At 38.5% G+C, this 21,367-nt stretch overlaps 1 protein-coding gene across 2 annotated transcripts; it reads left to right on the top strand.

The window, feature by feature from the left end:
• Positions 1–566: 566 nt before the first annotated feature.
• On the top strand, positions 567–15,998 carry LOC129186892 (aminoacylase-1-like). Of its 2 annotated transcripts, none has more exons than XM_054785616.1 (15): positions 567–877; positions 2,684–2,821; positions 5,476–5,540; positions 7,488–7,592; positions 7,656–7,750; positions 8,047–8,123; positions 9,001–9,090; positions 10,552–10,608; positions 10,698–10,771; positions 10,851–10,900; positions 11,179–11,323; positions 11,920–11,988; positions 12,064–12,143; positions 15,408–15,468; positions 15,541–15,998. In XM_054785616.1, exons 1-15 carry the CDS (start codon positions 847–849, stop codon positions 15,703–15,705), a joined length of 1,302 nt encoding a protein of 433 aa, XP_054641591.1. In that variant the 5' UTR covers positions 567–846; the 3' UTR covers positions 15,706–15,998. The 2 variants fall into 2 exon arrangements, with proteins under 2 accessions (XP_054641591.1, XP_054641592.1); XM_054785617.1 differs by lacking the exon at positions 567–877 and adding an exon at positions 979–1,407.
• The last annotated feature ends 5,369 nt before the right edge of the window (positions 15,999–21,367 follow it).

The following is a 21,367-nucleotide window of genomic DNA, read 5'->3' as shown; positions in this document are numbered from 1 at the left end:
GTACACGTGTGTAATTGAATGATTAATTATATATTTACATATTTCATTTAATGAGAATTAAAAATCTAATATATTATTATTTATTTCTTTGTTTTATTTTAAAATAAAAAATATTAATCCAATCGTAGTTTAAAGATCAGTACTTACCTTTTAGTCAATTTCAAAATAATATGCAAATGTTTTATTGAGTTAATTTACGTGGTGTTAATATTTACATGTGCTCAAATTAATTTGTAGTTAAAGTATTTTATTATCATGTGAGATTTTTTTTCAAAAACGTTCCTCGTGCTAATACACATATGTATTCATTCAGTCACTCGTACGATTTTATTTTGAAAGACCGAAAGATAATTGCTGGGTTTCATGTGACACCAAATCCGGTTGTTGTCAGCCCTGCCTTACAAACAAGCATATTCAAAACTACAAGTCATGTAAAATCAAAACAAAAATACCGAATAAATGCGCCGTTCTCGCATCGGAAATCGTTCAGATATGGGAGAACCTTCTTACTAAGATCCATCATAACGGGTAAAAAAAAGTTCAGGAAACACTGACAAGCCGCCTTTTCGGTGTGTGCTAACCCAGCTGTGGCTCTCGTGGAATCGAGCCGAATAAAAAAGCTCCAGTTTACAGTGAGCAACAAGAAGCACAATTTATACTAAAATCATAGTTAAAACACTGTTGTAACTGGAAAACCTGGAAGAATGTCCAGTGTTGCTCCACGGGGGACTTGGAAGTGAGGCTTGCTAGCTAGTTAGTGTCTAGCAGCCCTGAATTTGTGCGTAAAATCCGGCTGAAAATTGGTAATGGAGGTCAAACCGTGCAGCGAAACGACAAAGAACCTATATGAGATTGGTTTCATGCACACTGATTGGGTGTAAGTACACAAATTAGCATGTTACAAACATTTCAACTATGTGTGACGCTGAAATATGCTTTCACTGCATTTCGACTATCTTGTTTTCACCTACTTTGTTTTCATGCATAACACCGTGTACACACACAATTGGAGCAAATCGTTTCAACCACATGCACCGTTATTCACTTAAATTTGCAAAATATTGTACAAACAATACTGAGTGTGTATGTGGCCGTAGCTTATGGTTGCTACCAGAACTGCCTCTAGGTCACGTGGTGTAAACCTTAAACACAGCAAGAGCACTGTCGGCTTCTTCTTCATTATTACCATATTGAAGTCAAGTAAACAGTATATAAGGTATTACGGTAAATGTGTTTAAAGGACTGACGTGTAATTTGAAACCCGCTGGGGTTTACCATAATGCTGCGAGGGGCAACACGTGACGCACAGTAAACGTGAGGGCTGTCTTTACCTGTGTTGCCCCCGAGTGAAGACCGCCTTTTGACAGCTCGTTGTCGGCGGTGCTTGAGCGACAACCAGACTACCCGGTGAGTATTTCTCTTTGCTTTGAAACAAACATGAAAGAGTGCCGGGTAGTGAAACTCAGCCACTTTATCCTGTCGTTGATATAGCTAGCTAGTATAGTACCTTTAGCCTACCTGGTAGTTTCCACCAAATACGTTAAATAAATAGGACTGTCAACTCTGCATCTACTTCCGTGTGTAGTGCGCGGGTTTGGCCGCCATGACGGTGAGCAGGATCCAGAAACATTGCATTGTGAACATGTACTCGGCACACTGTTACGCCTTTAATTTCGCCAATAGAGGGTCCAAAAGACCAGATTTCTCATGTTTTAGGTTTCCCAAAGACCAACGCAGGTGTGTGAGATTAAATGTTGTTGTAAATAAACAGGACAGTGGCCAAGACTCGCAAAGTGTATCTTCCACACAATATAGTTTAACGCTACTTTGTTTCTCTGGGTGATTAGTTGAATTCATGACAAGTCAGTGATGATGATTTAGGTTATAGTCTATCAAATGTATTAACCATGCCATTACTAAAGTAAATGACGCATTGTATAAATACTTGCAGTTAATTATCCATATAATATAAGTATTATTATTTTGAATGTTGATTGTGAAGCATTGGTAACACTGTAAGGAAGGAAATAAGTCCAAGAAGGAAAAAGTTCCTTTCATATTGCTGCTCAGGTTTTTGATATTACTTGTAGGACATATTTCTGCAGTATAATGTATTTTTACACATTTATATATATATCCACATATTCATTGTGTTTAGTAAATAACATTCATTCATTTCATCAAAGTGTACACAGTGGGTATAATTTTATTTTACACTCAGAGCAGAGCGGCCGCACGGTGGCCGAGTGGTTAGCATCTTGGCCACACAGTGCCCAAGTGCGGACATCTCTGTGTGGAGTTTGCATGTTCTCCCTGCGCGTGCATGGGTTTTCTCCGGGTACTCCAATTTCCTCCCACATTCCAAAGACATGCATGTTAGGTTAATTGGCGACTCTAAAATTGTCCATAGGTGTGAATGATTGTTTGTCTATATGTGCCCTGCGATTGGCTGGCGACCAGTCTAATTAGGATAAGTGGCCTAGAAAATGGATGGATGTGAATACATTGTACACTGTTGCCCGCCTAGCCCCGACCACCTCGCTTGCTCACCATCATGGCAGACTTCTTGCTCCATGGCGTACTACACTCTGATCCATTCATTTGCGGCCATATCCACAGTCCTAGAGTCCTTAGAGTTCTAAGTTTCCACATTTTGTGTGTCTGTATATGTGTGTGTCATCAGGTGACCTCAACATGCTACCTGACAAAGAGGGCTCAGGTATTGGAGGTGCGCAAATGTCATTCGAAGGAGAGGACCCTTCTGTCAGCCTGTTTCGAGAGTACCTCCGCCTCAGGACGGTTCATCCGCAGCCAGACTATGGTGGGCTAAACACACGAGTTAATGTGGGGAAATATTAAAGTGAACAAAAGAGTTTATCATACTGTGGCTGCTAATAAATGTACATAATGGGACACACCTATTCCGCCCTAGAAAGGCCGCTATTAAAACATCTCCAAAAAGCTCCAACAAGGTTTTATGGTTTTATATCCGTGCTGTGAGCATGTAGTAACAGCTACATTCATGATAACATGGAATACTTACAGTATTTTGCTAATTTGAAGCATTAGCGGAACGTCCTTCCTGAGTGCATTGATTTCACATAGCAACATAGAAAGGAACACTACACCTAGCGTCAAAAACACAGCAGCAGTGGCGGCAGCTCCAATATGTAGTGTTACCTTTTGCTAGTGGCCTGAGGAATTGTGAGCGAGTGTGTGGTGAAGCTAGTCGCTAGACGGCTAGTAGCTAGCCGGTGTGGTGTGGCAAGGTGTCACTATGCCAGTAACGTAGTTCTTGGGCATAAAAATATTAATAACAATAATACTAACAATGTCATCAAAGAATGAGCTGTGGGCTGAAAATAGCTCCCGGGGCCACGCTGTAGTAAAGGAATACTATGATAGTGTGAGTCAGTTACAATATTGACACGGATATAATATGACCCGTAATACATTCATCTGCGGGCAGACCGAAATGAAAAAAAAATAAAATAAAATAAAAAAAATTTAAAAAATCCAAAAGCTTAGCTGAGCTCATAGGACCAAATATGGCAATTCCAAAAAAGCCGTCTGCCTGGTTGCGTACATTGTTTGTTTTTATAATCAGCTATTTCTACCAGCTAAGATAACTGAGATGGGCTCAGAAAAGCTTGTAAAATGTACTTGTAAAAAACACGACGGCGCTTCAGATGCTTTCCCTTTGATACATAGACCAGCTGTCAATGCGGTTTTATCTTTGTAAAGGCGACAGCTCTCAAATTAGATGTCATTACTTTGGACCGAATTGTTTCTTCCTTAATCCTTTTATGATTGGGATTTATGGCATGCATTGCTTCTTTGTCGTCAGGTGGACTTTGAATTCTTTGTAGTTACCCATCAACCATGCAGTGGAGGGCAAGCGAAAGCATTGTTGACCCCTTTTGTGGCCTTTTAAAAATAGTTAAGCAGACGTCCACTTTTAGGGGATGTGAAACATTCACCGGGCATCGCAAGACTAGCAACCGCTTGACAGTCCGTCTCTTAAGCAATGCGGGAGCCTGGGCTTCCGGCGAAACGAATCACGCATGCTCCATAGCTTAACATGACTGAAGACCAGAATGGATGTAAATAGCATTAGCAATGCTAGTATTAGCAATGCGCTAGCTAGTCATCAGGAAAGAGTTTCAACACATCAGCAAAACATACGTACATTCTAGCCATCTAATTGATCTTATTTATGATGTATCGTGTAACACTTAAGACAGGAAAACATCAAATTAAAAGCACTAAATGAAGACAGAGCCACCATCCACCAGTACCAGCCTGGACTTTTTCAGAGAACAAATACATACATTAGAACTCAATAACGTCATTAAATCTTACCTTTATGAATTCCCACATAGTATCAGCATGTGGGAGCAAATATGAGGTGAAAGAAAAAGTCTAAAAGTACAGTATAGTCCATCTGTACAGCGTGGGGCAAAGTTACATGGTGCCTTCAAGGACTGTCCAACAAGGCACCGTGCCCATTAAACTTAAACTTGCAAAAACTGGGGGATTTCTGTGTATTGTTTTTTGAATAAAATAATGGCCCATATTTCCAATATTGATATCTCTTTACATAAAATTTGATGTAGCTTTTAAAAATTATTTTATTATTATTTTTTTTAAAAGTGTTTATTTATTTTTTTATCATTGTGCCTGATTGTTTTCTGCGGAACGGTGGTTGGGGATATCATGTGCTCTTTTTTTGAAAACAATGTAAGAATGACACGTTTATACAATTGGCTTCTTTATTTTATAATGTAAGATTTATGTCTACATCAACAAATGTAACCGTTGAATTATATCGAATCGAATCATATCATTTGTACACTGTATCAATTGTATCAAAACAATCTGTTTTTATAATATATTGTTTTTGAATCGTATCTTTTCTTTTTTTCTTTTTTCTCCTTTTTTCCTGTTTTTTCCCCTTGTTTAACCTTTCTTCCATTTTGTTAATGGTATCTTAACCCATGTATCTAGATGCGTATGGAATCGTCCACCGCAAAGAGATTCCCATCTTGACTTTATAATCAAGTCAAAGTCACATGTCTTTTTTGAGCAGGAACCTCAAAGTGGTTTTAACACATGATGTGATATGCTTTGGATGATGAGGTGTTCCTTTCCTTCCTCCATACACACGTTTCATTCATGCAAAGAATGTGATGTGACACCAGGAGATGGACTCCTGCCAAATTCTTGCAGATGTAATTGTCTGTCTGTGTCTGTGAGAAAAAGACGTCTGCTCTCTGGGAGGCCTGGCTTTTTAGCTTGCAGGGTGGAAGCTAGCATCTCTGTGCCAGACACAACAGGATATATCCAGTTTGTCAGTGTGGGGACACATTTACTGTACATGCACTCAAGACATAATATGAGAGCACTATAGAGTCAATTACTAGACTGGTATGTCAGCTTTTGACAATTCAAATGTATAAAACTACTCGTTTTCAGATGCTGCTGTGAGATTCCTGGACAGAATTGCAGAGGAGCTCGCCCTGCCCATGAAGAAGATTGAGGTGTGTTGCTATCATTCTACAGCAATAATCCATGTACCAGCATGAAATATTTATCCTCGTGCGGGGCAAAATACATCACATTCCAACTTGCTTTTGTTTTGTCGTGGCTGCGGAGTGAAGTTTTTGAGCAGTGCGAGGCATCCGGCAGGCCCATCAATGGCCCATAAATGATGTCAGACCAGCCCATAAGTTCAAAATAACAAGAACATTCGTGTCATATAGAAGACCTTTGATTAGTGTTTTTGCGGTAGGTCCTGTAAAACACCAGTGCTCTTTCGTTCTATACAGGATCTTCGACTGCCGTTTTTGCAGTAGATCCTTAATAACAGCAGTGCGCACCGGTCGCGTAGAAGTTCTTTGACTCTTTTATGCAGTACGTCCTTCAAAACAGCAGTGCTCTTCTGTAATATAGACAATCTTTGATGTGTGTGTGTTTTTTTTTTTTAGTAGATCCTTAAAAGTAGCAGTGCTATTCTGTCATATAGAGGATCTTTGATTAGTGTTTTTGCAGTAGGTCCTTAAAAACAGGAATGCTTTTAAGTCATTTACAGGATCTTTGATTAACTTTTTTTTAGCATTTAGCATTTTTCTGGTAGGTCCTTAGAACCAGCAGAGCACTCCTGACGTCGTGTAGTTTTTTGTGGTCTTGCTCTTTTTTGTTTTAGTTTATTATTTTTTTTAATTTATCACTATACAGTGTTAGCCATTTGGTGAGGTAAAAATATATATTTTTTATTATACAGAAAATAACAGCAGTCAAGGGAGAAGTCCTTAGCTGTCAATTTAGTTTTTTCCCAGAACAGTTTAGTTGAGTAGGCGTGCTTATGGAGGTTTAATGGAATTCCCTACTTAGCAGCAACCAGCAGAAGGCACACTTCATTCCGGACTACAAAGCGTGTTGACTAAATAAGCTGCCATGGAATTTGAGAAACAGGAACAGGAATAACAACATTGGTTGTAAATATTGCAATAATGTGAAGTGAAAGGAGTTAGGTTCCCCCATGTACCTTCTCATGAAGGTTAGCTCTGAGCCTCAGGTTCTGTTGCATTGCCTTTATTATTGCCCTTTGTGTTTGGCCTTGCTGTTTTTCTGCTTTTAGTTTAAATTAGGAGTGCACCATAATTATCAGGCCGATATCAGGGAATTCTGATGTCGTACCGATAAATCCAACAACATTAAAAATAGCTCCCATAACCGATAATTTAAAAAAACACTCCAATGAGGCGAGATTACCCGTACCGTGTGGGTGAGCAAATGAAACGCTTCTTCGTTATCCTGCCTATGACGTTAACGGCCTGTTGTAACTTCCCCTGAATTCACTTCTAAATAAAACATTCAGTTTTCAAAGAAGACATTTTGAGTGTTAGCTGTATCAAATGCTTTGCGGTGAGGGGGGGAAAAAAAAAATCAAGCACACAAAAAACCTCATCAGCCACTTGAAACGAAGAAAGGCTTCGACGCCTGGGGCTTTTTGTGCGACGATGGTTGAAAGTGCAAAAGGTTTGCCAGAGATCTCTGTGGCGTCACACCGGCTGCTTGGAGCGTGTGCCCGAATACAGTGCACCTTGCTGGGCCACAGCAAGTGGCCGCTCTGTACTCTGGTTCTACCGATAGCAGCGATGGGGTAGTAGTCATGATATGTCATGATAATATAAATATAATGATATAAATATAAATATAAATATCATGATAATGTCATGATATTTAATTAGGACAAATCAACACCTACAGTTGGTCAATTCCTAATTTCTTCCACTACTTCTTACCTCCAAGTGTGCACAAACTACACTTAAATCTAAAGTTTAAAAAAAGTAGATAGAAAAAATGTTATCGGTATCGGTTTGGGGGAAAAAAAAAAATACTTTGTGCACCACTAGTTTAAAACAAGGTTTTTAATGTTTAATGAAATATTGACATCATGCTGTTGTTGCTCCTGCTTTTGTCAGATATGTCCGGGCCGTGTCGTGTCCATCATGACCTGGCAAGGGACGAACCCCAACTTGAAATCTGTTTTACTCAACTCCCACACAGATGTCGTTCCCGTTTTCCAGGTACGCGTCGTACTGTTTTAGAACAAGCTGGGTGTGAATGATTGACACCAATCTCTCCCCCAGGAACACTGGAAATACGATGCCTTCAGTGCTTTCAAAGACGCGGAGGGCAACATTTATGGACGCGGATCACAGGACATGAAATGTGTGACAATACAGTGGGTATAAAGTGCCTTTATGACTCTTCTCACCACAGGAACTTCCTATGGTTATAACATGTCGCCTCTGGTACACAGAGACCCCTCAAAATAGACTCACTTGAGCCGTTACACAATATGCAACTGCGTGCAATTTCACACAGCAACATCCAGCAATCACGTAGGCTACCTGTGAGACCGTGCCAGCTTCTAATGCGAACAATAATGTCATGGAATATTGACTTCCAATACCGAGTCATCCATCCTGTAGACTTGCTTTTTATATTTCAGTTGCCTGACTCGCACTAATTCTCTAGGTACATCCAGGCTGTGAGACGACTGAAGGCCGAGGGGCAGAAAATGCTGCGCACAGTGCACTTAGTGTTTGTTCCTGGTAAGTTTGCTCCATTGCGTCTTTCATTCCTCTCACACCAACTGATACCATCCTATCTGACAGGGTCAAAATACCATCAATGCCTCTATTCGGTTAACAAAAACAAATATATGGATATACTGTATGTGTGTGGGTGTGTGGGTGTGTGGGTGTATATATATGTTTATATGTAAAGAAAAAACAGCCTGCATCTCAGCTTTGTGATATACTGTAGGTGAAAAAAACTATTATTAGTATGAACCTTTTCTCCTTAAATTACACTTGTTTGTATTTCGATTTCTGTTTTTTTCCCCCCCCCAACTATTTCAACAATTACATTTTCTTACATTTTTTTTTGGTCACGTTATGACTTTTTTCCCCCATAATATTTTGACTTTAATCCTGCGATATTAGAAACTTTTTCACCACCTAATTTTCTAAATATTGCAACTTTATTCTATTGTTTGTTTCTTATAATATTACGGCTTTAGAAAACAATGTCTTTTTTCTTTAACATTGCAATTTTAATTTTAATGAATTTTATTTTTAATTCAATTAATTTTTGTTATTTGAATTATTATTAATTTTTATTTTTTTATACAGTATTGTGACTTTATTCTCCTAATATTTAAAGTATATGTTTGTAAAATAAGTGTTGTTTTTTCATTTTTGCTGGGTTTTTTAAATTTATTGTTATTATTGTGTATTGTGTTGTATTATATTCTTAAAATGTGCCAATACAAAAACATCCTCGGGCCGCACTTTGGACATCCCTGCTGTAGGCAACCTCCTGATGTGGGTTTTTTGTATTAACTCCATAACGTGGCAGTAGCTGCTGGCTATAATTACAGCACCCTGGCTACAATTACAGCATTTACTATACTTTCTGTTTGGACAGATGAAGAGGTGGGAGGTCATCATGGCATGGAGACATTTGTGGAGCATCCAGAGTTCCAGAAATTAAACATTGGCTTTGCCTTGGATGAAGGTAAATGAATAACGTGTTGGGTCAACAGCACAGGCTTAAAGTCATAAATAAATAAGCTGCTCAGTTACTTATTTAATTTAATATAGTTGATTAAATCGGTCTCCCTGAAGCAAGAGGATTTAAATATATTAAAATAAGTGGTGTAATAATCATTAAACCTTCGTCTCTTTTTATCCATTGCCCTCAAGTCATTGCCATCATCTCACTCTTAAAGCTTCTTCTTCGATTTTTTTTTGCTGCCTAATTTAAAAATAATCTAGATGGTAATATCAGTCACTATTGCTATTTAAACATCTATTTAGGAAGGGGCACCTTTTATTAGTCCCTAAGGTCAATGGAAGTATTTTTTTTAAAGGCTGACATATAATACTTACAGAGGAATCAATGGACACTCAATGGGGGGAAACAAGTACAGTATTTGGTATTTAGTAAATGATTGCTGGGTTTCAGGTAACGTCACATCCGGTTGTTATAAGCCCCGCCTCAAAGAGATGGGGGGCAAACAAGCATATTTGGAACTAGAAGTCATGTAAAATCAGAGCAAAAATACCGCCTAAATGCGCCGTTGTCGCATGTGGAAATCGTTCAAATATGTATTTGTAAAAACACAATTACTAAGATAGTCTATCATAACGGGGACACAGTTGAGGAAATGCCGAGAAGCCACCTTTTTTCGGCGTTTGCTAACCAGCTGTGACTCTCATGGAATGGAGCTGAGTACAGTGAGCAACAAGAAGCACAATTTATACTCAAAGTTAAAACATTGTTTGAACTGGAAAATGTGAAATGTAGCCACCTGGAAGAATGTCCAGCGATGTTAAACAACAAGATCTGCTAATGTGCGAGTCTGTTATCTTATTTAGGTCTAATATGTCTTATTTTATTTGATTATATCTGCTATATTTGGTAATAGGAGTGTAAAGGTGACCATAGGGATGTTATTTCATGTCTAGAAGGCTCTAATAATGTTAAAAAACGTATTTAGAAGATTGTAAACAGATTTTCTATTCTATAACTATGAAAATCCATCCATCCATCCATTTTGTATGCTGCTTATCCTCACTAGGGTCGCGGGTATGCTGGAGCCCATCCCAGCTGACTTTGGGCGTGAGGCGGGGTACACCCTGGACTGGTCGCCAGTCAATCGCAGGGCACATACTGTATAGACAAACAACCATTCACACTCACATTCATACCTATGGACAATTTAGAGTCGCCAATTAACCTAACATGCACGTTTTTGGAATGTGGGAGGAAACCGGAGTACCCGAGAGAACCCACACACGCAGCAGGAGAACATGCAAACAGATCTTCCCGATCTCCTGACTGTGTGGCCAACATGCTAACCACTAGGCCACCGTGCGGCCTAACTATGAAAATATTCTATATATTAACATTGAATTCTGTTTCGCCCGGACGACTGTACCTTTTTATGGATCATACGCCGTTTTTGCTGTGTAGGTCTGGCCAACCCCAGCAATGCCTTCACTGTCTTTTATGGAGAAAGAAATCCCTGGTGTGAGTATGAAATCAGTTCTGATCATTAAAAAAAAAAAAAAAAATTCCAAGGTGATGGCACTGTTGTTGAATCAGTGTCCTCTTTCCAGGGATTACCATCCACTGTCCAGGCAGTCCCGGGCATGGCTCCAGGTTTGTGGAGAACACGGCCGCCGAGAAGCTGGTGAGTTTCTGTTGTGTTTTTGTGTCTGCGTTTATGTGAACATCCGAGCGTAAACGCTGGCCCTTTGTCTCTCTTCCAGCGCCACGTCATCAACTCTTTCCTGAATTTCAGAGACATGGAGAAACACAGGTGAGGCCAAAAGAATGTCTGGTAATACGCTGCTGCAGAGCATTTGTTTGTTTTTTTAATGTTTAAATCTTAACAATGTGAGCGGCCCTATTTTATCCTCTTGCTTACCATATAATACACTTATAATATCCTAAATTCTACAGTTAACACCTCTATTCTTAAACTACACGTCTCCTATAGTGTCTTAATTAGCGCCTGCCCAAAAAACATTGGCTTTAACAGCTGTGGCTGTAGGCAACCCCCACATGAATTTTGATTAACGTGTATGTCAATTCCAGGCTAAATACCAGCCAGTGTTTCACGCTGGGTGATGTCACCACAGTAAATATGACCATGGTCAAAGGGGGTGTGGCCTACAATGTCATCCCAGCTGAAATGGACGTCAGCTTTGACTTGAGGATCCCTCCAACTGTAAATCTACAGGTGTGTGTGTGTGTGCGTTAGGGGTGTCACAAGATCTCGCGAGATTAACACGTGACAAGATTTGTCGGACAGAAAACAACTGCCTCATGGGCACTCGGCCTGGGATTGTAATAAATAAATTAATCACACAATAAATGAAAATTAAGTGGATAATCAATGTATTGCCATGTGCGGGTGTGTCTGTTTTCCTCGTCTCTCACCTCCAAACAGGCAGGAAGAGAGTTCACTCTGTGCATTGCTTTCAGCACCTTGGTATGCTTGTTCCAATAGAACAACAGCATGAACGGAGGGAACCTTCTTGTCAGTCATACAGTCTCTTTGTCTCGGTGGGTGGAGTCGGGAGCGCTACACACAGACAGCAGAAGAGCGTAACTTAGTACAAATTGTATTAGTAGATTGCAATATATTGTCATATTTTTCATTGCACTTTTCTTCAAAGTAATGTTAAAATCTCGTCTCGTCCTCATAGACCCAATCTCATGTATCGTCTTGTCTCGTGAACTGAGCCTCTCATGACACCCCTAGTGTTTGTGTGTGTGTGTGTGTCTGCAGGTGTTAATAAGTTAAGTAATGCAGACTTTGTCCTATCCCATCAGGAGTTTGAGAAGCTGATCCAGCAGTGGTGTAAGGGAGCGGGTGAGGATGTCACGTATGAGTTTGCTCAGGTCAGTCCTCTGCTCCCGTTTGGGTCCGTCACATCTGCCGCGTTTTGAAGACTTCAATGAGTTGTTTTTGTGCAGAAACACATGAACCAGAACATGACCTCCACAAAGGAGAGCGACCCCTGGTGGAGCGCCTTCAGTCAAGCCTGCAGGGAAATGTGAGTTTTTGTAAACATACACAACACAACACATATACACATGCGGTTTTCACCTTTTATAGACACATAGTATACAACCGGCAGGCATCCTATTTTAATATACAGTAACTCTTTGAGATGGCTCATGCTGATGTAAGGCCACATCAGCACTTTTAAAGGTCCGCCTCAGCAATTTGAATGACTTTACAGAGAGATTATTACTTTTGAGACCTTTTACTAAATCATTAATCTTGGAAAGGCACATATTTATCCTGATTTATTTATCCTGACAATGAGACTACATTTCAATTGGATTTTTTACATAATGTGTTATTTGCATAACTGTATAAAGGGCATTTGTATTGCATATTGCAGGTTGCAGCCTCTAATTAATTGGCTCCTTTTCCACTAGACCAGGGGTGTCAGACCTTTTACCAGCGAGGGCCACATAGTGAAAAATGAAAGGATGCAACTTTACCACTTTGATATTTTGGAAAGATATGCTAAGAAATTCTATATATATTTCATCTCAGCTTTGTCATACAGGTGAAAAAGCCTATTGTTAATGCCAACTTCACGCTATGCTCCCCCCCCCCCCCCCCCCCCATTTTTATTGTTCTTCTTCCCCAAAATATTTTAACTTTATTCTTAAATAATCTTCATAAATTTTTATTTTTATTCTCATTCTTGTGAAATTACAGCAGTTTTTTCAATTTCCGCTGTTGTTGGGGTATTTTTTCAAATTTTCCAACTATTTCAACTTTCTTCATGGATATTTTTTTCACGAAATTATGACATTATGCACATATTTAATTTTCAAAAATTACAACTTTATTTTGTTTTGCTTGTTTCACATTATATTACAACGTTGAAGAAATAATGTATTTTTCTTATAGTTCAACTTTTTGCTACCAAAATGGCATTATGTCGCCTCATAATACTGTATAGTACTGTACTGTATCAAGTTTATTCTTGTAAAATAGTGACTTTTTTTTTCTCATTAGAATGGGACTTTTATCCTCAACATTTTGTCTTTGTGTTTTTCCCACATTTTCCAACGATTTCAACTTTCTTCTTGTAAATTTTTTTCTTGTAATTATGACTTTATTCCCATTCCCAGTCCCATTCGTCACCTTTTTTCCAAAAATTACAACTTTATTTTGTTTTGTTTGTTTCTCATATTATTATGACTTTTTTTTTTACATGTATTTTTTCTTTAATTTTTCAACTAAAACAACATTATTTTCCATCATAACATTCCACGTTTTATTTGTATTATTTTAGGTTTATTTTTATTCTTTTTTTTTCCTTGTTAGAATAGAACTTTTTTTGTCCCTTAATATTTTGACCTTATCCTCTTAAAATTACTGGTAAAGCTGTTTTTACCATTTCATTCCATTCCATTTCATTTTCCTCCGCTTATCCGGGTCCGGGTCGCGGGGGCAGCAGTCTCAGTAGGGAAGCCCAGACTTTCCGGTCCCCGACCACCTCCTCCAGCTCCACCAGGAGGACACCAAGGCATTCCCAGGCCAGCTGTGAGACATAATCCCTCCAGCGTGTCCTAGGCCTTTCCCGGGGCCTTCTCCTGGCTGGGCATGCCCGAAACACCTTTCGTCTGTTTTTACCAATTTTTTTAAAAACATTTTTGTCTTTACTCCCATAATGTTTAGACTTTATTCTTGTAAAATTACTACTGTTTTTTCCATTTTTGCTGCTGCTGTTTTTTTGTTTTGTTTTGTTTTGTTTTTCAAGTTTACTTGTTAAAGTACATTTTTAGAACGTGCCGCGGGCAATCAAAAAAAGACAGGCACGGGACGCAAATGGGCCACACTTGGGACACCCCTGCAGTAGACAACACCTACACTCTTCTACTTAACGCTGGAGGGAAGACCAGGCTCTCCTGTATTTATTTCTGACATCATCATCTAATTTGCATAATTGGCCAGGACACGTGCATTTTCAAAAGGGCTCCAGAAACATTACATACACATACAGTCATGAAAAAAATGATTAGACCACCCTTGTTTCTTCAGTTTCATGTTCATTTTAATGCCTGATACAACTAAAGCTACCTTTGGGGGGGGAAAAAAATAAATAAAATGGTGGTGAAAAAAGAAGCAAGGAGTGAAGTTGATTGTAATAAAAGTATTTTCAGCTACAGTATATGACAAAGCTGAGATGCAGACGAAGCCCACATGGAACGCAAGGTCAGTACTTTCATTGCTAGTTTGACAGACGTTGGTCTTCCAACATTACATGTGTTGGCTCTACCAATGAAGCCACAGCTTGTACGTCCCAGCCGCGTCTTGCGTGGCACACATGTTTGACTTACAGGTTGTACGTTGGGTGCACTGTCACCACAACTACGTTCTCCAACAGCAAAAAAACCCAGCACTTTGGGAAACACCACAAATCACACGGCCAAAAAAAATGGTTGTGACGTAGACTTTAGAGCAGGGGTGGGCAAACTTTTTGACTTGTGGGCCACATTGGGTTAAAAAATTTGGTGGAGGGGCCGGCTATATATAGGTGGTCATCAAACAGAACGACATACTTGCTCACGGTGCAACAAAACGGAAATACAACACATCCACAGCAAGTTAACGCAGCACATAAATCAACAACTACTACGTGGGTGATCAACAACAATTAAGCGCTAAACATAACATGTAACTTAAAACTGTTATTTCCAAAAGCCCACAAGGCATGCTGGGCAGTCCAGCATGGATATCAAGAGTATGTTAACTCCTCTTTGTTTACTTCTCCGACGACCTCCTCAGCATCAGTCAAGCAAAAATGCGACAAGCACAGAAAAATGTTGGGAGAAAGAGTTCCACAAGCTACCCAGCATGCCTTGTGGCGGGGGTTTTTGGCATAGGTACTGTGCGTAGATATTTATTTGTATGCCCGCATGGAGCAGTAGGTAGGTTACTTTGTGTGTCGTGTGTGTTGACGGGTTGTGTTGTGTTTTGGATTGCTACAAATTGTATCTGACCCTTCTGGCGACTCAAGCATGCCACAATAACTGCAAGTCATGTTGCCGGCTACAGTTTCGATGTTAAAGCTTTAACAAAAGGAATTTGTGAAATGTCCGGTGGGCCGGATTAAGACGCTCGGCAAGCCTGATGTGGCCCGCGGGCCGCAGTTTGCCCACCCCTGCTTTAGCGTTACGGTATGGTGCAGTGGAAAATGGCCATTCCTTTGGTAGCCTTCATCGTGGTTATCCAAGTTATGCCTGCTGGAAACATTTAGTTTGCTCTCATATGACACAAATGTCTCCTGCAGGGACATGACGTTGGAAAAGGAGATCTTTCCAGCTGCAACAGACAGCCGTTTCATTCGAGCCGTGAGTATTTATCACTTTCCGTCTTTGACTCTTGGACCTTTTACTTTACTTTTTGGGTGTCCCTTTTTATAGGTGGGTATCCCAGCCATCGGTTTCTCCCCGATGAACCAGACACCAATCCTGCTGCACGACCACAACGAGTATCTGAACGAACGCGTCTTCCTGAAAGGCATCGACGTGTACGCAAAGCTCATCCCGGCTCTGGCCAACATAGCCGCCTCTGCGGATGAGGCCTAAGTGCTCATTTAGCATGAAATACCAAAGAAGAAGAGCGTAACTTGTCATCATTTCATCACTCTCAGGTCTTATGCACAAATAAGTTCTAACTGAATCAACTCACTTTTAAAACTGTCACTCAAGTGTGTATGTGTGTGTATGCGTGCGTGTGCGTGTGTTTGTGTGTAGTCTTAAAAGGCTGTAATCCATCGACGATTAGGTTGCTTAATCTCATATGAAAATGGATTTATTTAAATTTGCTTTTCACAATTTTATTTAACAATTTGCAGTTCAATAAATCTATTTGTCTACGACTGTCTTGGTCACGTTTGATCTACGTTTAAGGCGTCACATCTCCTGACACCGAAGGTCCTGCAGCGTCCACGTTTGGACGTCTATCTGCTTCAAGGACAAGCAAGTAACCCGTGATATTTTTTGCAAATGTCATGTATATCCTCGTTTACAGGCATTCTGATTCAACTGCTCTCATCCTGGGACCCACATTTTCCCCATCACCCACTTTTACACAGGTACAGTAAAAGCACCCTCATTTACTTGGACTTAAAATAGCCTTCCAAATGCATGCATGCCCGTTTTGCTTTAAACAAAAATACACTCAATTATTTCTGCAAAATTGATATATTAAAAGGAGGAATGGCAACTACAAAAAAATAAAAAATAATAGATAATTTAATGTTTATATATATAGATGCCTATCAAAAATATATATACAAAATTTAAAAATAAAATGAAATTACTTGAAATATATTTTTTAATATTCATTTATGTACATTTCAAAATAAAATTAATCAGTCTGAAATTAAATTATTTTTTTTATTAAAACTATTTTAAAAAATTGAAATGCAAATATTTTCAAAATGCACAAAAATATTTAATATAATTTTGTAATGTATATTAATTATAAGCATTATGATTATTATTAATGAAATATTTATAATTATTATATTAAAATATTTCATGTAATTTTGTGATAGCTTAAAATATTTTTTTTACTTTTTAAATACCAATATTTTCAGAATCGCATAACATTTAAAATAAATATAGTTCAGACTATTGGAAAATTACAATAAAATATTGACTATAATTTTGTAATGTATAGTATTTGTTTATTTTGAAATACAAATATGGCCAATTACATTAAATGTTTGAAAGTCATTTTCTGATCTGAACTATTTTTTTATTTTAAATGTTAACAATTTCTAAATATTTGTATTTCAAAATACATGTAAAATGTAATTACATTAAATATTTATTATAATTTATATACACGACAAAAGTAAATTAATTCAATTAGTCTGAAGTATATGTTTTTTAATTTTCAAACGCAAATATTTTGAAAGTGTTACAATAAAAATGCCCCAAAATATTTCAGATAATTTTGTAATTATTAATGATATTAAAATATTTCATTTAATTTTGTGATAGTCTTTTTTTTTTTTCTTTTTTTTTTTTAATCACACCTGCGCTGAGCCGGAGGATCAGATTGGCTTGTCCATCAAGACACAGGGCGGTCTTGCACCCAAATTAAGGCCCTTACTGGCGCCGACTGCAGCGCAATAACCATCAGACGGCATCTGCGGGAAAAGGGTTTCACGAATTCAAAGACCTCGTCTCGTTCAACGCCACAAAACTGCCCGTTCAGACTTTGCCAGGGAGCATAAAACATGGGACATTGAAAGGTGGAAAAAAGTTTTATTCTCTGATGAGAAAAAATGTAACCTTGACGGTCCTGATGGCTTCCAACGTTACTGGCATGACAAGGAGATCCCACCTGAGATGTTTTCTACCTGGCACAGTGGAGGGGGTCCATCATGGTCTGGGGTGCTTTTTCATTCAGTGGAACACTGGAGCTTCAGGTGGTGCGGGGTCGTCAAACGGCGGATGCTTACATGCAGATGTTGCGGCAGGCATCCGTCATGACTGAGGGCCCGCGTCTGTGTGGTAACAGCTGGCTTTTTCAACAGGACAACGCTGCAGGGAGAATAGCATCACTCTTTTGGACCATCCTGCATGTTCCCCTCATTTAAATCCCACAGAGAACATTTGGGGATGGATGGCAAGGGAAGTTTATAAAAATGGCCATCAGTTCCAGACAGTTGATGCCCTTGGTGATGCCATCTTCACCACTTGGAGCAATGTTCCCACTAGCCTCCTGGAAACACTCGCATCAAGCTTGCCCAAACCATTTTTGAAGTGATGAACAAGAACGGTGGAGCTACTCATTACTGAGTCCTACTGAGAACATTTTTTGTTCTGGTTAGGAGAGTTTTTCGTTATTTTTTGAGCGATGGTCTTAAACTTTCGACCAGCTGATAAACAGCCTATTTCAGTTGAAATGTTGTTTTCAATAAATTACTTTTTTGTCTCACTCCCACTTTTTACTTTTGCTTTTGTAGCTCTACTTAAAACCTCATTAAGATCCAAATGCGCAAAGTGCAAATTCTAGCAATTTTTCAACTGGTCTTAAGATTTTGATCAGGAGTGTACACACTTAGCGCTACTATGCTAGGTGTTAGCATTGTTAACAACAACATCAAGTCATTCAGACTCTTCCATGGCATGTTTTCATGGTCAAGGAATCTAAATATGTAGATAAAATGATTGTAGGACTAATATTTATGGTGTAAATCACAATATAGGGGGAACTATGGCGCTTGGCGGAGGTCTGCGCTCTCAAGAGCGCTTTTCTAGTTTTTTTTTTTTTAATGGCAGTGCTGTTTACATGACATACAAGTTGGTCACATTCACAGTTCAGCTCCCTTTGGAGATGTACGCTAGTCCAATTAACGCTTTTGCCTCTCCAAGGGGTGCTGGCACCAAGGCTGTGCAGCCAGTAATTAGTCTTCCCTCCCCCGAGGACATGACAGCTGTATTAGCACATAAGGTGGAGAGGGGCGGGGGAAATCAGGGAGACGTCTTATAAAGCTGAGCCCACATCTGAGACGGGAAGAGGTGCAGTTATTGACCTTCTGTGTGAAAATGAATACACTTATTATTACTGCACTTCTTCATGATACCACGCGCATTTAAAAAAAGTCATTTTACAAGAATTAACTACTACTATTAATACGGGGAAAAATTGTCATTTTAGGAGCAAAGAGTTGAAATATGAAAATATTGTTGTTGTGTTTTTTTGTTTTTTTTTGAAGGGATAATATGAGAAATGAAACAAAATAAAGTTGTAATTTCGAGAAAATTAGGTTGAGGAAAAGGTTATAACATTAATGGAATGAAGTCAAAATATCATAGGAATAAAGTCAATATTCAGAGAAATTTTTTTTTTACAAAGATTTAAGAAAAAAAACAGCAAAAATAATTTTAAAAAACAGAATATAGTCGTATTTTAACAAGAAAAAAAGTTTTTAATTCATTTATGGGAGCACGTTCATAACCATGGAAGGACGTAACTCAAGGGCTGCCTGCATTATTAGTTTGAAGGATGTCTGTCAAAATAAAACATGACAAGATGGGGAGAAAAAACCTTGTGTCTTGTGGGCACTAGGCCTGGGATGATAATAAAAGATGAATTCATCACACAAGAAAAGAAAATGAAGTGGATAATCAATATATTGCCATGTGAATGCGTGTCTGTTTTCCTCGTCTCTCACCTCCAAACAGGCTGGAAGAGAGTTCACTCTGTGCATTGCTTTCAGCACCTTGGCACATTTGTTCCATAGAACAACGACATGAACGGAGTGAGCCATTTTGCCAGTCTTACAGTCTCTCTGTCTCTTTGGGTGGCGGCGGGGCCGCTAGCATACACACAGTGCAGACGAGTGTAACATAGTAGCAATGATATCACTAGATTGCAATATATTGTCTTATATTTTTTCATTGTACTTTTCTGAAAAGTAATGTTAAAATCTCGTCTCGTCTCGTTCTCGTAGACCCAATCTCGTGTATGGTCTCGTCTGGTGAAGTGAGTGTCTCGTGAGTGTCTCGAGACCCCCTCGGTATGAAGAGTACTGTATAATGTAGTGTGTGAAGGGACGTGCATCGACTGAGCTGTGACATTTCTTTCTGTTTCCGCCTCCCACTGTGCAGCTACGCACGCAACAGCCTTGACAGTCTTTTATGAAATGTCATGCCTTCACGTTTTATCGTCCACGCAGGCCTCCAAGCACATGCAACACATCCCTCAAGGTTGAAGTGGTGACATTGCACGCTCAGGTAATTGCACTGATGCTACTGCTGGCTGCATGCAGTTTAGACCATGGGCTGTAATACTCAGTGAAATATTCATATTTGTATTTTCTCATGTTTTGGCATTGGAAACACCTTTTACCTTCTTGAACACATCAGATGTCATAAAAGCATTTTCTTTGTTATTATTATTATTATTATTATTATTATTATTATGCCCTAAGATGAGTCAGTGATTGACAGAAACATGCATTATTTTTTTGTACAGTGTCTCAAAAACAATAACTGGCAATCAAAGTCCTCGTGACAAAAAAATGTCAGCTTCCCAAAAACGTCTGGAGAAATAATGGATTATTATTCATGCAATATTTTTTCTAAAATGTCAACCAAAAAAAACAACTATCTTCCCAAAAACTAAAACTATTTCCATGCTGTTGTCGAACTGCTAAAGAAAAAAAAAGTCGGCTTCCCAAAAACGGAAAATTTTGCTAAATTATATTATTATTATTATTATTCACTGATTGACAGAAATATTGATTTTCATGCATTATTTTTTCAAAAATGTAAAAAAAAACCTCCCACCTGAGTTCTAGAGTCCTAAAGACAAATAAAGTCATCTTCCCCAAAACTGCTGTAAAAATATGATTTATATGATTATTATTGTTATTATTGTTATTAGTCTTTGAGATGGGTACATTTTTTTCCTAAAATGTAAAAAAAAAAAAACAACACCTCACACACCTCTCACTTCCTAATGACAAAAAATGTAATCTTCCCAAAAGAAAATGTACAAATATTTTCTTCATTTTATTATTATGCCCTGGGATAGGCCAATGATTGACAGCAACAGTGATTTTCATGCATTGTTATTTTGTGTAAAAAAAAAAAAAAAAAACTTTCACTGGTGGTCCTAAGAACAAAAACTTTCCACTTCCCAAAAACTGCTGTAAAAATAGTTTCTTCTTATTGTTATTAGGTCAGTGGGTCAATGATTGACAGCAGCTTTGAGTTTCACGCATTGTTTTGCACAATGTCAAAAAAATAACTCGCACTCAAAGACCTCAAGACAAAAATGTCCCAAAAGTGTCCCAAAAACTGCTTTAAAAATCTTTTTTATTCATATTTTTCTCCACATCAACCAAGTCAGTCTTTTAAAACTACTTCAGCCTGAAGCATACATATCAAATACTAACTGTGCTTTTGGAATTTTAACCCTTGAAGGGCCAATATGTTTACTTTATTATATGAAAAATAAATAAAAATAACACACTAGCACTTGAAAAAAAAGTGAGAAATTTTGCTGCATGCTTTGATTGGGAAAATAGTGCCCTCTGGTGGACAAATATAACAATTACAAGTTGAACAACAACAATCCAAATTGAAAACTTATCTTAAACGAAGACAACTCTTTATTTTCAGGTAAATGTGAGCTCAGAAATGTCAATCTCAGTTGAACTTTTTTTGTATTTTGGAACTTATCCTCCAGCAAAATCTGCTGACTTGAAAATTTTCAAAAAAC

This window comes from Dunckerocampus dactyliophorus, chromosome 8 (assembly GCF_027744805.1).
Source record: "Dunckerocampus dactyliophorus isolate RoL2022-P2 chromosome 8, RoL_Ddac_1.1, whole genome shotgun sequence".
Taxonomy (NCBI): domain Eukaryota; kingdom Metazoa; phylum Chordata; class Actinopteri; order Syngnathiformes; family Syngnathidae; genus Dunckerocampus; species Dunckerocampus dactyliophorus.
This window is presented reverse-complemented; position numbering and strand designations above follow the sequence as displayed.

What these genes read in the sequence shown, in the direction of transcription:
- LOC129186892 (XM_054785616.1), top strand. Translation starts at nt 847, where the DNA reads ATGAGATTGGTTTCATGCACACTGATTGGGT. An exon ending in ATGAAATGTGTGACAATACA is followed by an intron (nt 7,751 to 8,046) that starts GTGGGTATAAAG and finishes CTAATTCTCTAG; the next exon opens with GTACATCCAGGCTGTGAGAC. An exon ending in ACAGCCGTTTCATTCGAGCC is followed by an intron (nt 15,469 to 15,540) that starts GTGAGTATTTAT and finishes CCCTTTTTATAG; the next exon opens with GTGGGTATCCCAGCCATCGG.